The sequence below is a fragment of the Nicotiana tomentosiformis genome, chromosome 2 (genome assembly GCF_000390325.3).
Source record: "Nicotiana tomentosiformis chromosome 2, ASM39032v3, whole genome shotgun sequence".
NCBI lineage: Eukaryota > Viridiplantae > Streptophyta > Magnoliopsida > Solanales > Solanaceae > Nicotiana > Nicotiana tomentosiformis.
Genome location: NC_090813.1, coordinates 22,816,072 through 22,832,920, shown reverse-complemented (window position 1 = coordinate 22,832,920; position 16,849 = coordinate 22,816,072). Strand labels below are relative to the sequence as shown.

Genomic DNA, 16,849 nt, shown 5'->3' with positions numbered 1-16,849 from the left:
TTGTCTCACTATCTGTTGTTGTTGAGGCTGTTGATAACCTAGCTGCTGATTTTGCTGGTTGTAACCCTGTTGCATTTGGTAAGGCACAACTTGACCCTGTGGTCGCATAGCTCCAAGATTGTTGTTGTTATTGTACTGTTACTGTGCTGGCCTATATTGTTGATTCTGCTGCCCCCAATTCTGACCATCTTGCCTCTGTCCCCCATAGTTGGCCACATAGTTCATATCTTCCTGATAGTGCTGGTTGTCACCTTCCGCACTCCACGAGCATACATGTGGTTGGTTAATGCATGGTGTACATAAGCCCCCATTAGTTGCATCAACTATGTGTACCTGCTGCTTCTGGCTTGATTCATCAATTTTTTTTGGTGAGGATACTCATTTGCGTCATTAGAGTGGCCATATTTTCAGCTATGGAGTTGTTTGGGTCCAAAGCCACTGAATGAACTACAAGAGTGATCGTAGAGTCTCTTGTCATCCATCCTGAGTTTTGGGCAATTTTTTCAAGTAGGATCTTGCATTCTCTGAATGTTTTGCTCAAAAATGCTCCACCTACTGAAGCATCAACATTGACCTTTAAGCCGTCTGCCAGTCCCATGTAAAACCTCTGCCCCAATATCTGATCTGGAATGCCATGATGTGGACATTTAACCAGCATACCCTTGAACCTCTCCCACGTTTCTTGTAGTGTTTCTGTTGGTCTCTGCCTGAAGCTCAATATATTATCAATTTGTTTGGCAGCCTTATTGGGTGTGTAGAACTTGTTCAAAAATTGCTTGACTAATTTCTCCCAAGTAGTGATGGAGTTTATGGGGAGTGAATTAAGCCAAGTCTGAGCTTCTCCTGTCACTTAGAATGGAAACAATAACAGCTTTATTGCTTCCGGTGTTACATTAGGTTGTTTTTGCGTGACACATATCGATAGGAAATTCTTCAGATGCTGTTGAGGATCTTCAATGTATGACCCTAAGAACAGTCCCTTGTTCTGCAACAAATGTAGCTTGTTGTTTGTGATTTGAAATGATTCCGCTTGTATCTGAGGGACTACAATTGCAGTTGCCAGATTTTTGGCGTTGGGTTGTGCCTAGTCATACAATGCTGCTTCTGGCACAAGAGGCACCACACCTTGATTGTTCGGGTCATTCTCATTGCTTCTGTTGTTTGGATTTTCTACTCCGTCATCCATGTCTGGTTCGATTTGTTCTGTTGAGTTCTGTGGTTGTTTGCCCTTCTTTTTTGCATGATTAAGTGCCTTGAAAACTTTCTCAGGATCTGATAATACTTCGAACAATTCACCAGTTCTTGAGGAGTTTCTAGGCATGCACCTGTAGCACCCAAGACTACAAACGTTAGAATTTTAATGTATTTGGTTTTAAATGAAGAAAATTAACTACACTAAAAATTCTAGCAATTCTTTTAGCTGCAATTAATAACACCGTTAATTCCCCGGTAACGGCGCCAAAATTTAATCACGCCTAACAATGCCTTGTAAAAAGGGCTTAGCGGTCGTTGCAAATATATTCCGGTTAATAAGTCCGGAGTCGAATCCCACAGGGAATTAACCTATTAAACAAAGCTACTAGACTCGCACAAATTCACGCAATCAATCTTCAGAAATATTTAAGTAATAAATTTGATGTTTACTAACTAAATATCGCGTAATAAAAATGTAATAATTAATAATTAACTACGAACGGGTTGTAGACAAGAATTGGAATGATCTAAGGTTATGATTTCCCCTATTGTCGGAATCCTTTCCGCTACATTTTTTATAAATTTGCCTAAGTCTTCTCTACCGATCATGAACGCTCTGAGTGTTGTAATTTTCTCTTGAGTAACTAGCATAATTTACTAGACATATTCTCCCGAATTACGCTAGCTGGCATTAAGTACGGCTCACTCGGATCGCACCAAGTTTTTGTTATCCCTAATCCACCTTTAAACCCTCTGTATTGATCCCTCATATACGTTAGGAGTGATATTATTCAACTATTACCTAAATATGCACTCTCTCCCGAGTAATACACACTACATAGGCACAGTCGATTGAGGGCCCTTCAATCAACAACAATAATAATATAGTTGAACAAATAGAGAAAATACTACGACAAATCTATATTAACGTAACAGGAAAATCATCCTCCAATAGGTTCCATCAAAACCCTAGATTAGGAGTTTAGCTACTCATACTCATAGTAACAATATCCCAGATGTTTTGCATAATTAAATTACAAAGTAAAGATGAAAGATGTAGAAATCAATGATTCTAACTCCCAACGGTTGTTTCACGAGCTATCCTTGCCTCCGGTTGCAAAACTCCTTCAAAAGTGGCATTTTATGTCTATTTATATATGTAGGAAAAGACTTAAATGACATAGGCCAAGTCCTAGTCAAATCAAGAGACGAAATAAACCTTCAAAGTTTGGAGTGTGCGCGCCTCATACCTCGCTCCGCGAGGCTTCACACGAGCAGGACCTCGCCCCAGACCTGGCGTCGCCAGCCTTAACGCGAGGTGGACCTCGCCTCCTGCCTCACCTAGCCAGCTCCCACGCGAGCTAAAAGGCTCGCCTAGCCAGCTCCCACGCGAGCTATTAAGCTTGTTTCGCTAGCTTTCTCATTTATCCCCTGCTCACTTCTTTCTTTCTTCTTTTCAACTGTTTTCGAGCATGCTTTAGACTTTAATTATTCATTTTTCTCTACTTTCATCTTCAATTCACCTACACATAAAATATATTCCATTACGAGCAAATAAAGTGTAGTTTATCATTAAAGCATATAAAATACAAGGCAAATAATGTACTAAAATATGGAATTATAGCCACACATCAATAGGACAATGTGTAGAGTCAATTCATGGTGTACTGTAACTTGTCCTGTATGTGTTACTTTTACCGTTTGAGAATTAGGAAGAGTGACATTCGTAGGAGTAGGAAGGACTTTAATGTTTCTGAGAATGCTTGGATCAAAAGTCATGTGTTCGGAGGCTCCAGAGTCAATGATCCAAAAATGACTCTTAGTGTTCTTAGAAAAAATGATAGGAGTAGGCAGAGATGTACCAGCATAATTGGCATTCACATTGACCTCAGAATTTACTGCTGCCTATTGCCCAATTTTGACCCGTTGAAGTAGTTCCATTAGTTGTGTAAGTTGTTCTTATTTAATATCAATTGTTGCTTCTGTGTCATTGTTGTGGAATTATCCTACACCTCCATCTGAGAAAACAACATGACCTTGAATAGGATTTTGTGGCCTTCTTTGCCTGTTGTTGTTTCTGAAGTTTTGCTGCTGAGGATAGCCATGAACTTTAAAACATTTATCAATATTGTGACCTGGCTTCTTGCAGTAGTTGCAGGATAACCCTTTCTCATGTCCACCAAAAGAGTTTCCAGCTTGAGAATAATTTCCACCACAGGAGTTCCCAGGCTGACTAGCAAAAGTGTTAAAGTTTCCACGTGGTTGGTTGAATTTTTGTGTTGTAGCAGCAAAGAACTGGAGTTACTAGGATAGTGTCCTATAGATTGAATTCCCTTTTGTCTCTCCTCTTGAAGTAGTAGGTAATAGGCTCTGTCAATTGTTGGTGAAGGTTGCATCATCATGATGTTTCCTCTTACCCCAGTGTATGTCTCATTTAGTCCCATTAGTAAATGCACTAATTTCTGCCTTTCTTCGAGGGCATAGTTCTTTTCAAGTGAACCATATTTACAATCCATACAAACTCAAACAGTTCTAGCATCAAGTAATCTCATCCCATATAGCCTTGATTTTGTTGAAGTAAGTAGCAATATAATTTGAACCTTGAACTGTTTCTAATAGTTATTTTTGTAATTCAAAAGACTGAGCTAAATTCGATTGTCCATACCTTTCCTCTAGTTGTGTCCACAAAATTCTAACTGATTTTGAATGAATTACACTAAGTCTGATCTCACTGGTCAAGAAATTTAGGACCCAAGCAAACACCATATCATTACATCGGATCTAATACTTCAAGTCAGTCGAATCATCCTTCGGCCTGCCTAAGCTTCCATCGATGAAGCAAAGTTTATTTTTGGATGATAATGCAATCAAAATGGATTTTCTCCAAGTGCCATATCTAGATTTATCAAACGGAGGTGAAACCAAAGCAAGCTCAGGAGAATCAGAGGCATGAAGATAGTAATGATGATCAGGATTGATTTTTGCTGGTACTGCCATTTTCAATGGTCAATCAACAGAAAGTGAAGGAATAAAACCTAGAAATCTCAAGAGAAATTGTGAAGCAAAAAATCAGAAACGAAACTATATGAGATCAAAAAATTCAGTATTGATCTCACTATTGTCTTGAGATCAAAAATCAGATAGAAACCAGATGAGATTGGAATCGAAATTAAGCTGGATCATTCCAAAACTCTGATACCATGTTGAAATTCTAGAGAGAGAATTTCTGCAAAATGTTGAAATTGTATTTTCCAATCTGAATGAATAAAATGTGTTGTACAAGCTATATAATATTCACGTGTGTCTTCCACTAACTGTCTAACCTCTAACTACTTTTGTACATGTATGTAAAGAAAGAAGAGAGAAAATGCATAAATAGTGACATTCAACTGTCATCCAATGGGCTAAAACTAACGGGTGGGATGAGAGAACTAAATGGAGAGTGTTGCACTGGATCATGACACGTGGAGAGCTAAAATAAAAGAACCCCAACTCTGTATCTCACAGCCATTAGAAGTGTAACCTAGCCGCCTTCAACCTGTATCCAAATCTGGAGATGGAATGTCTCCAACAGTAAGCATTTAGATATCAACACCATCATTAAAATTGTAGTAGTTATCTGTTTTAAGCCTAGATCCGCACGACTTTAAAATACATCGCTAGGATCTAAGGCTTATTTATTTATATATGATGTCACATATACCTCCTTAGGGACTCAAGGTCCTTGCTGAGGTTTGCCCCAACATCGATCCTTAGCTTTACCCCAACATCGTTCAAGATTGCATGTAGAGGTACTTTGATACCATATATATGTAACAACCCAAACATTAATGATATTATCCGCTTTGGATCAAAGCCATCACGACTTTAAAATACGTCGCTATGATTTAAGCCTTATTTACTTATGTATACAGTATCTCTCTCGAGGACATGATTTATGTATACAATATCTCTCCCAGGATAGGCCAAAGAAATATTGGGAAGAGGTGATTAGGCAGGACATGTCGGTACTTTACCTAACTGAGGACATGACTAGCGATAGGAAGGTATGGGGGTCGAGGATTAAGGTGGTGGGTTGACAGGTAGTTGTCACTTCCTCCTAGGTTTACCAGTAGTACCAGTAGTATTCTTGTTGTTGGTTGAGAGATACATTCTTTTAGATTGTTGGTGTATCTGGTACTTAGCTACCACATCCATTTTGTTTGTTTGAAAATTGCTACTAAAAATTGTTGCTCCCTGATTTTACTATTTGATGCTACTTTTTCTCCCCTCCCTTTTCCCCCTATTTCTTTCTTCCTCCTCTTTCTTCTACTTCTTCCCTTTTCTTTATTGCCACCTTTTCTTGAGCCGGGAGTCGGTCGAAAACAGTCTCTTTACCTCTCCAATTAGGGATAAGGTCTGCGTACATACTACCCTCCCCAGACCCTACATTTGGGATTATACTGTATTTGTTGTTATTGTTGTATACAGTATCTCCCGTATTTTATCGAGTGAGATAAGAAAACTCTCGATTTCGGCTAGCTTCAGCTAGAACTATAGACCAGGTCCGAAAGGGTATCAGAAAAAATATAGGAAAAAGACATAAGTATCCTTATACTTGAGTCGGATCTTTTATTTATATTTTCGGTATTTGTGAGGTCCTATTACACTTTTGGATTGTTTCAAAATGAAATTGTACAATAACTTATTTTTATGTGACAAAATTTTATAACTAAATAAATTAATGATAAGTTCAGAAAATTTGTAATTATATAAATATTATAATATATTTAAGATCATAAATTTTATGTCCAAACAAATAAAATGTTAGATACAATATTAAATTATGATTTGATATTATGTGGGTTCGGGATAATTATTGACCTCTCCTAAGATGGAAAAAAGTTGTAGGGTTTAGTTAATTCTCCCAAAAGAAAAAAGGCAAAATTCGCAAAGTAAAGATACGAATTAATCTTCTTCTACAAAAACCATCACACACTTTAATACTCCTACGAGATTTCAGTAAGCTGAAAGTGAGGAAGAAGCGTGCGGTGCAAGCGATAGTCTTTGAGTGGGAACCCCTCCCCCCACCCTCCAACCACCCCCACCTCCCCGGGACCCCCACCACCTTGACATCGGGTCGATCGAATACTCTCCAGAATTCTTTTGCCAAACAAACGCTTCACGCTTTTGCTCCTTAAGTTTCTCCACTGAAAACAGAGTCTCGGAATTGTATCTGAAAAGCTAAGTAGTTGAGGGATTATTCTTAGGATTTTTTTTGTTTTTTGTTTGAGGTATTTATTGGAAGTGTGTTAGATTTTTGTTTTTGAATGGGAATATTGGTAGGGTGATGAGGAAGTCTTTTAAAGATTCACTGAAAGCACTTGAAGCTGATATTCAGCATGCCAATACTCTGTACGTCTACTTTATTCATCTCTGTTCTTTCTTAGCCTTTATTTAATTGTTGAATGCTTGAGTTTATTTTTATTTATTATTGTTTCCAATCGAACTTTTAGACAAAAAGTGTGGATCTTTATCACTGATGGTAGAATTATTTGAATAATTTCTAGGTAGTTACCTCAAACTCGGTATTTTCTTCTGTGTGTAAATTTGAGATTTTGTTTCTTCACCTTTATTGTTCCACCTTTCCTATCAGTTTATTCTCTGCCAATTTGATTATCATAAACAATAAAACCCTTAATTTGGAAATTCAGAATTATTTTGCCTAATTATTGAATGGTTCTCTGTACGTTTTCCTTCTGATGAGCTTATTCCCTTGTTTTTCCTAATATTGGAACAAACTTTGCTAGTATTAGGGTCCCACAGCTTAGTTCTTTTGAAATCTGAAAAATAATAATTTTGTGCCTTTTTTGCTTGAATGTTGCAAAAAATTTCTTTAGGATATTTGGTCATGACTGGTTTTCTTGAGATATATACAGGGCTTCGGATTATCCAAGAGAATACGACGGTGCTAGCCTTCAGATGAGACTATCGTACAGTCCCTGTGCTCATATTTTTCTGTTTCTTGTTCAGTGGTCTGACTGTCACCTTGCTGGTGCTCTTGGATTGCTTAGGATCCTTATCTATAAGGTCATAATCTTTCAATTTTCCTTTTTTGCGCGATTACTAGCGTTGTTTTTCATCGTTTGGCAGTGAAAATTAGCATATGATGTTTTGTTGCAGGCTTATGAGGATGGTAAGACTAGCATGTATATTCGTGAGAGAAAAGCTAGTATAAAACAATTTTATGGTGCGTCATTTTACGTTGTAGGGAAATTCCAGTTTCTTTAGTTTTTTTAAAGTTATGATGTTCATTGAATTGAGTTGTCATCGAACAGGTGTGATATTTCCGTCATTGTTGCAACTTCAAAGGGGAATTACTGATATTGAAGATAGGAAACAGCGAGAGATCTGCGAAACGAAATACAGAAGAGGGGATGAGATGAACAAAGGTAAGCTGTCTGAAATCGAAATAGAGAGGGAGGAAGAATGTGGAATCTGCATGGAGATGGATACGAAGGTTGTCTTGCCGTCCTGCAATCATTCTTTATGCATGAAGTGCTATAGAAACTGGTGAGCCAAGTTTTGTTATTTTGTTAAATTTCCCATTTTTCTGTTAGTTCATGCATAACGTCTTTTTTTTAGTAAGTGGTATTCTTAAACAATATTTGTGACTTTCCTTTTTGATTTTGCGTGTAGCTAACATCCTACATATTAGTGTCATGCATTATGAGGCTGGAACTAAAGAGAACATTAAACTTTCAGGAATTTTTGAGTACTGAAGTAGTGACAACTTCCAGATCATTGCATATTTTCTGTTTTAGTTGAATGTGTGGATTGAATACATTTTTACTTGACCCACCTTCCTTTAATGATTGACACATATAATGTACGGGGATGCTCACAAATTTGATTATCCATAAGTTTTTGTGGTCCAGCAAGGTAAAAATATTTAGAGGAAAAAAATTGGTTTAAAAAATAAATAATAATACCGACTATGGGAGTACTTTGGACAAGTGTGGAAGGGTTTTGCAAATGCTGTATCATGGATCCTGCAATTAGCAATAGAACAAAATTGGCAAAACATTTACTTGAATATTTGCTTGGTGAGACAAAGCGTTCTGTTGATTTCTATTCTACTTGTCTTAACGGGGTGATTCTGGTAAGGTTAAATTTTCTGGCAGTGACATGTCTTAATCTAATCTAGATGAAAATAGTGGAAGCATCCCAAACCGAAGGAAAAGTGTGAAGCGAATTTATTCTTGATTGGTCTCTGAGAGGTCTTCTGTTAGTGCCTTATTATCAGGGGATTCAGAGAGAAAAATGGGACAAGTCTTGTTATGCTCTCATAATAGAACCTTTGCATCTAGAAACAATCGTTTTTCTATTTTCTGAGTTCTATATTAGCTTCTTTACTTGAATAATTTATCTATGTTATATTGTTGTGCGATTGCTTTAGGCGTGCCCGATCTCAGTCATGTCCTTTCTGTCGAGATAGTCTCAAAAGGGTGGATTCTGGCGAGCTTTGGATCTATACCAACATTTGTGAGATCAAAGACTTGTCCTCAATAACAAGGGAAAATATGAAGAGGCTTCTCATGTACATTGAAAAATTGCCCGTCGTCTATCCGGATCCAACAGTTGTCTCTTATCATCCTCATTATTGATTGAGGAATACTAAAGGTTAGGTAGGTTGCACATACTAGGCGTTCCTTTTTGTATAAATTTTTTTTTTTTTTCAAATTTGAAACGTGCAGTTCGCTGGTCATTCCAGTAAGTGTGGATACTATTTGTGCACTATAATTTTTCACATTCTTTAAGCAGAAATTCATATTTGTTCTTCTCGTTTTCCTGCTTTGTTTCGCGGCCTTGTCATTCTATGTTAAATTTATGTACAATATCAGAATAAACTTTTATCACACAGTCGGACCAAAAGTGTCCACTGTAACACTGTTCATTGCACTCATCTTCGTCTCTAAGTTGATTAGCAAAGCTAGGTAAGAATCGCGGTTCAGACAGGTTACCAAGTTGTATGTAAGATATTCTATAAAGATGTATGTTAAACTCTGTAACGTAATTCCTCAAAAAGGAAAAAGGAGAAGCGAGTTCATATTAGCATTTTAAAGAAATTACTCCATCCGTTTCAATTTATGTGAACCTGTTTGATGGGGCACAGAGTTTAAGAAAAAATGATTTTTTGTAATTTGTGGTCCTAAACAATTCAAAAAAGGGCCCAGAGTATTTGTGTGGTTATAAAAACTTCTCATTAATGGTAGAGTTGTAAGTTTAAGCAAAATTGTTTCCAAATTTAGAAATGGGTCGTTCTTTTTGGAACGGAGCAAAAAGGAAATAGGTTCGGAACGAAGGTAGTACAATTTTTTAGAGGTAAAAACAAAATCTACTGGTATATCCATCTCAACGCTTTAAATAGAAGTAGTGCTAAAGCCTGAAGACACGATCAACTGGTTGAATCATAATAGGATGGAAAGACACAATAATATAAGTTCAATGATTGGATATGTATACGAATTCATCGCAGTGATGTATAAATAAGTTGATGTCATCTATTACCCAACGGGTTTGGTGGCAGCTAACCGGGTGACCCAACTATACAATAAAGCTGCAGCCCAAAAGAAATACACAGTCTCCCTTTTCCCGTTACCTACTGGAGAACGTAATGGGTATGCTTCCAGTTTACAGCTTTATGTTCTTCGGGATTCATAGGAACAATACCGTTATAGAAGCAAAGTCAGTGAAATTTCACACAGAGGAGGATTCGGAATTTAAATTGTATGGGTTCAACTTTTAAGATTTTTAGAATTTAACCCATTATATTTTTAAAGTTATGAGCTCATATCTAATATTTTTGTATTTTAATGAATTTACACATAAATTTTTACTCAGCATCAGAAGTTATGAGTTCAACTGAACCCGTCGGTAGAACACTACATCCGCCCATGTTCGACAGTTGAATGTTTCAATCTGGTTTGATTCATGATGGGAAAATTTCCCGTGGGCTTTAGCGGAAATTTTTCATTCTTCACCCAGTCCTTAATAGCCTTTCGGAAGTCAATCTCTAACCATATTTTAAACTTGTTGTCAGTGCATAGATACCAATCCAAGATAAATAAGATCAGGCTTGTAGTATTGTTGATACAGAGCTGAGAGTGCCCAATTTTATTGAGCTTTCTCATGTATAATAAAGTTGGTAATAACATTTAGTCATTCCAAAAATTAGTACTGATATCCTACTTGTCTACAGAGTTTACGGGTTTCCTACTTCCAACTTGACCGTATTCAGCAGATTTGGTTGTAACACTGTTCTGTTCTTGCCTGTTTGAGTCAGAATAATTTAGATCTGTCAACAGATTTAGCTATGCCGACTTTAGATTAATAGGGTAAACTCTATCAAACATGACAACATGAGAGGAACTTTAATAGAAAGGGGGCTCACTTTGATTAGCCACTGCAAGAAAAATAAAACTAATTCTGGGCATACTAGTCCGCACTGAAACATTCTCTTATTCAAAACAAGATTTAATGCAGGAAACATGAAAGATAAACAGTTATTAGTCCGTCACCTACTCATCTTCTCCTTGAAAGGAAGGACTTCTTGATTGCTTGAAGTTCGTTCAAAACATCATTTATTGGCATTCTATCTCTTGGCAATGTTGCAGAACATGTGAGCCCTATTTCAAAAACCAAGAGTAAACATTCTTCTATTCTTGTTGCTTGATCTTGAGTGATGTTTTGTTCTTCTTCTGCCAAGAGCAATAAAGGGTCTACAATTTCCATGACATGTTCAGGCAAAGCCACTGAAACATACTTGTGAATATTTAGATTCTCGTTAAACATCGTGTCAGTTGGTCTTCTGCATATGAGCAACTCTAGCAACACGATTCCAAAGCTGTAAACATCTCCAAGTGTGGACGCTCGACCACCTGATCCATACTCTGCAAGGTACTAAAACAACTTTCTTTAGGACGATGCGCATATATATACACACACACACATATATATAAAAAATGTAAACTAGTGACATCATACCTGTTGGGATGTAACCTATAGAACCCTTTAGTGCTGCAGAAATCTCATGACTCCATGAATTGCTCGACGTGTCAAGGAGAAAAGTTGCTAATCCAAAGTCACAAACATGGGCAGACATATCTTCATCGAGGAGTATGTTGCTTGGCTTTAGATCACAATGAACTATTGGTGTTTGGCAGTGGTTGTGGAGATAGTCAAGTGCAGAAGCAACATCAATTGCAATGTTTAGTCTTTGGATAAAGCCTAGTTTCCTTCTTTGCTGTTGCTGGTCATCATTTTCTTGATGCAACCAATCATGTAGGTTTCCGTTAGCCATGAACTCAAAAACTAAGCATTTGAAGTCATTACCCTCGTGATCAATGCTCGAACAAGCAGTTTTAATTCTGAGAAGATTACGATGTCTTATATTTCTCAAGGCTTTGCATTCATCCAGGAAGCTCCTCAAAGCCCCTCTTCGTTGTAAGTTTAACACTTTCACTGCCATTATTGTATTGTCACCATCAAAATGCGCTTTGTATACTGAACCAAAACTTCCTGCACCTACCAAGTTATCCTCAGAGAAGCCACCTGTTGCTCTATGTATTTCTCGATATGTAGTTCTTGGTATCTTTGATAATTCCTCATCATCCCAAGCGTGCGCTTTTCTTGATTTTCTGAGCTTGTAATAAGCAGCACAGGAACACAGCACTAAAACTGTTAATATAACAGGAACAATAATAGCTACCGGAGCTCTTGAATCAAGGTGCTTGGTAGCTTTTGAGCATTTAGGCAAATTTAACTTGGGAACACCTCCACAAAGATTACTGTTTCCATTGATCAAGATTGCGCTTGTATTTGCAAATATCCCTTCAGTTGGCACCTCACCATCAAGTTCATTGAATGATAAGTCGAGTTTTCTGAGGTAAGGAAGCTTTCCGAGAAACTCTGGTATTTTCCCTGACAAGTTATTCTGTGAAAAATCTACCTCACCTAATCCTTTTAAATTTGTAAAGGATTGAGGAATAGTTCCTTGAAAGAGATTATTTCTAATATTTACACGCTCTAAGCGGAGGCAATTGCTGAGAGTGCTTGGAATCTCACCTGATAATTTATTTTGTGAAACATCCAATTCCTCAAGATTTATCAACTGACCAAGTTCTTTTGGCAAGGATCCAGTTAAAGAGTTACTTGACAATGACAAAGAAATTGAAAGGGAAGATAGCCATGCAACCTCTTTCGGTATGGATCCAACAAGATTATTCCTGCTAAGGTTTAGCGCCGTCAAAGACTTACACTTCCCCAGCTCTGGAGGTATGCTTCTTTCTAGTCTATTTTCTTGCATGTTTAGACTTGTTAACCGTGTCAAGTTACCAATAGTGAGTGGTATCTTCCCTGAAAACGCATTACCATTCAAATCGAGACCTTGCAGATATTTAAGTTTACCTATAGCTTCAGGAACACTGCCATTTAGAAGGTTTCCGTCCATTCCAAGATAGGTCAAACTAATAAGATTGCTTAGATCAGCAGGAAGAGTACCATGAATCCTATTGTTACCTAGAGAGAATATCTCAAGTAACGATGAAAGATTAGTGATTGAGTGAGGCAATTCTCCACTAAAGTAATTGGTTGCAAAACTCAGTACACTCAGATATGTACAATTGCTTAGGGAATCAAGAAATTTCAAACCCTCATAACTTTCCCTCCTACCTAGTCTATTCTGCTCAAAGTTGAGCCTAACCAAAGTTTTCAATTTTCCAAAACTAGTTGGCACATCCCCAATAAGGTTATTTTGGGAAAGCTCAATCACGTTAAGTTCAGAAGCATTTGCCAATGAAACAGGAATAGGTCCGGTGAAGCTGTTGACAGCGCCAGCAAATACTGCAAGGTTAGGAAGAGTGAGGCCTACATCTGCTGGAATTTGCCCATGCAGTTGATTTTGAGTAACAGAGAAATAGTAGATGGAAGAAATATTGAAAATCGACGAAGGGATTGTACCGGATAATTTATTTGAGTTCACATGAAATACTAACAAATTCGTTAGATGGCCAAGATCCTGAGGTATTGGTCCTTGTAGACTATTATCTGAAATGTCGAAGAATTCTAAAGATGAAAAGTTTCCTATCCAATGTGGGATGCCTCCTGTGAAAGAGTTCATTTTCAGTTTTAACAAATACAGCTTTGACAGTGAACTGAGTTCATCCACAATTTTCCCAACCATATCATTAAATTGTAGATGAAGTTCTAAAAGTTCCTTGCAGTAAGTTAAATTGGTAGGAATTGTTCCACTAAAATAATTGTGACTGAGATTGAGATGTTGCAGCTGCAGTAAGCGACCGATTGATTGAGGAATTTCACCATGGAAGCTATTGTTTCCAAGATGAATACCTGTAAGGGAACTGAGATTGCCAATGGAAGGCGGTATGGTGCCAACGAGTTGTCGCGAACTCAAATGAAGAAATGTAACTCTACCATTGGAAGGATTACATGTTATACCTGTCCAGTTGCAGTAATGAAAAGAATGATTCCAAGAAGTCATGATTTGGTGTGGATCTTCAGTTATTCTGCTTTTGAAGTCTTGTAATGCTAGTTTATCAGTTTCTCCTATATATGATTCCATGGACAAAACAATAATTGAGTTCAGCAAGTATAACAGAAGCCTCATTGTACTGGAAATTGTATAGAAAGCAAGTAAGACTAGTTGTCTTTGCTTGGTTATAGAAAGGAAAAGTAGAGCCTTAAGATAAAATGACAGAAAACATTGGAATTTAAGTTTTCCTTTTCAGGATGTCCAACTAACAAGTATAAATGCTAATAAATGCAATATTATTGGATAACCACATATTGATTATGAAAGGTACTTCTTTTATCAATTCCATGTTGCATACTGTTATGCCAGCCAAGTATGAAGGGGCTATTTTTAGCACTGAATTAACGTCATCCTTTTATACATTAAATGATTTAAATCAACATCTACTGTGTTTGCATAACAAAAATAAATTCCACAAGAACCATAGCTCTTAGATGATCTTTTATTCAGAAATCATGTTTTTATGGTTCCTAAGCAAAAATTATACAGTATTATTTTTTCGTTCATTTTTTAAGTTTTCATGTTCTTACTTATTTGGAGGGATCTGATTCTAATTTCGATTCGAGCAAAATTAAAAGCAAACTAAGTCAATGGAATTTAATGACCTGTAAAATCTGAAAAAGAAATACTGAAGGAAATTCAAGCTTGTACTTCATAAGATGTAGTGTGTCACTGTATCTGTAAAAGTATTCGAGCCAAGAGGCGGAACAGACACTCGAAATATGAGCCAATATTTGGGAGCTTGTTTGGGTGAAATTCGTACATGCGCCTCAACGTAGAACTTCTTAAGTTGCTGGTAACATTATCCAATTGTATAAACTGTGCCTGGACCAGATTTCCAGTAAAATTTCGTACAATAAAATTAGCTTCATTCACCTGTTAAGGTTAATACAATTGGATACCCATAAACAACAAATAAGCCATTTCAGAAAAGCTTAAGGGAAAGAAAAAGGAGGAGGAAAACATATCAGTTATGTAATTTGTCATAAGTTATAGGTTGACATTTTAAATTAAATTAGCTGGAGTTATCGACAACATTATTTATTGCAGAGGGTCCTCAACGTGCTAAGTGAAATCCCCTCTCTAAGAGCTCCAAAAATTGCCCAACAATAGAAATAAATGAGCCAAAATGACTAAGTCCCGTTTTAAAAGAGACCTCACTACCTCCAGCGATCTCGCACCTGCGGTCGTAGGGCCGCACCTGTGTTGTCGCTTCTGCGGACAAAAGTCTGCTTCTGCGGAAGTGCCCAGGCTGGCTGGCTCCGCTTCTGCGGTCTCGCTTCTGTGAAGGTTAGGGGCGCACCTGCGGATCCTGGGCTGCCCTTCCTTTGGCCGCTTCTGCGAGCTCGCACCTGCGGTTGGCCAAGTGCAGGTGCGATTATGACAGCAGCTGGGAGCTTCAGCTGTTGCTCCCAATTTCCAACTTGGTCCAAGCCTCGTCCGATTAACACTTAACCACTGCCCAGGTATTTTTGCACCTGCGGAACCTGGGCTCGCACCTGCGGGTTTGCTTGTGCGGAAATTGTGCGCATCTGCACAATTCACTTGCCCCATCTGCCTTCGCACCTGCGATGAAAGGGCCGCATCTGCGCGTGCGCGCATGCGAAATTCCCTTCCGCTTCTGCGGACCTTGCGCACCTGCGAAGATCCCTAACGCATCTGTGAGCATCGCAAATGCGGAAATCACCTTGCACCTGCGACTCCTGGCACTCCTCCATTTTCCCGCTTCTGTGCCAATTTGCTCGCACATGCGGGCAGCCTTGCGCATGTGCGATTACAGCAGAACCAGCAAAAGCACTAGATTTTTCTAAGTCCAATTTCTTTCCGTTAAGCATCCGAAACACACCCGAGGCCTCCGGGACCTCAACCAAACCTACCAACCAATCCTATAATACCATACGAACTTAGTCGAGCCTTAAATCACATCGAATAATGCCAAAAATCATGAATTAAGCATGGATTCATGCCTAAGAACATAGAAATTTTTCAAATTCTACAAACGACGCCGAACCACGTCAAATCTAGTCCGAATTACCTAAACTTTTGTACACAGGTCACAAATAACACTACAAACCTACAGCCACTTTCGAAAAATCTATTCCGAGCTCGATATCAAAATTTCCACTATCGGCCGAAATCACCAAAAATCTAACTTTCGCCAATATTTTGAGAAGAAGAGAATTGAAGATCCATCTTTCTTTTTTGTGGTACAGTTGGATGTTGATGATATGATCACAAATATATATTGGACAGATTCAAAGATGATAATAGACTATGATACTTTTGGAGATGTTCTCTCATTCGATACCACTTACCAGATGAATAGAGAGCACATACCTTTGGCTAGTTTCATTGGATTGAACAACCATAGAAAAATGGTTATTTTCGGAGGCGCTTTAATGTATGATGAGACTGCAGATTCCTTTCAGTGGTTGTTTGAAACGTTTCTTAGAGCAATGTCTGGGAAAAACCCAAAAACAATTCTTATAGATCAAGATGTTGCTATGAGTAAGGCCATCTCATTTGTCATGACTGAAGTTTATCACATGTTATGCGTTTGGCACATGGAGCAAAATGTAGCTAAACATCTCAATCAAATTTATAAAAGGTATGCTTCTTTCCATGGTGATTTTGGAAAAATGCATTTATGAGTATGAAGATGAAGCAGAATTTATGGATGCTTGGAATATAATGCTTGATGAATATAACCTTCACGAAAATGAATGGTTGCAAGGAATATATGCATTAAGGGAAAAACTATTTGCAGCATATGGAAAGAAAACTTTTTCGGGTGGTATGATCATCACACAATTGAGTGAGAGTTTGAATGGTGATTTAAAGGATTACTTGCAGTCTGATTACAATTTAGTACAGCTTTTTAAGCATTATTATTGAGCAATTGAGGATAAGCGATATAATGAGCTGCAAGATACTTGTGATGCATCACAACGAATTCCAGTATAAAAGCACAATGAAGGCCATGTACGAGATCTGAGAAAGTTCTTTGAGCGTCTGCGTAGGTATGACTTGAAATTGAATCCAGCCAAATGTGTATTCGGAGTT

At 37.8% G+C, this 16,849-nt stretch overlaps 2 protein-coding genes and 1 non-coding gene across 3 annotated transcripts; 2 read left to right on the top strand and 1 right to left on the bottom strand.

Annotated features, from left to right (window-relative positions):
- Nucleotides 1–629: 629 nt before the first annotated feature.
- On the top strand, nucleotides 630–736 carry LOC117274521 (small nucleolar RNA R71). The gene has a single exon (XR_004504636.2). It is a non-coding gene; the product is annotated as a small nucleolar RNA R71 (small nucleolar RNA).
- A 5,531-nt stretch (nucleotides 737–6,267) lies between these two features.
- On the top strand, nucleotides 6,268–9,023 carry LOC104087742 (E3 ubiquitin-protein ligase AIRP2). The gene is made up of 5 exons (XM_009592299.3): nucleotides 6,268–6,588; nucleotides 7,113–7,263; nucleotides 7,357–7,423; nucleotides 7,512–7,746; nucleotides 8,633–9,023. Exons 1-5 carry the CDS (start codon nucleotides 6,524–6,526, stop codon nucleotides 8,838–8,840), a joined length of 726 nt encoding a protein of 241 aa, XP_009590594.1. The 5' UTR covers nucleotides 6,268–6,523; the 3' UTR covers nucleotides 8,841–9,023.
- A 1,583-nt stretch (nucleotides 9,024–10,606) lies between these two features.
- On the bottom strand, nucleotides 10,607–13,861 carry LOC104087743 (probable LRR receptor-like serine/threonine-protein kinase At3g47570). The gene is made up of 2 exons (XM_009592300.4): nucleotides 11,221–13,861; nucleotides 10,607–11,126 (listed from the first exon to the last, which is right to left on the bottom strand). The coding sequence occupies exons 1-2, from the start codon at nucleotides 13,859–13,861 to the stop codon at nucleotides 10,759–10,761; spliced, it is 3,009 nt and encodes a 1,002-aa protein (XP_009590595.1). The 3' UTR covers nucleotides 10,607–10,758.
- Nucleotides 13,862–16,849: the final 2,988 nt, after the last annotated feature.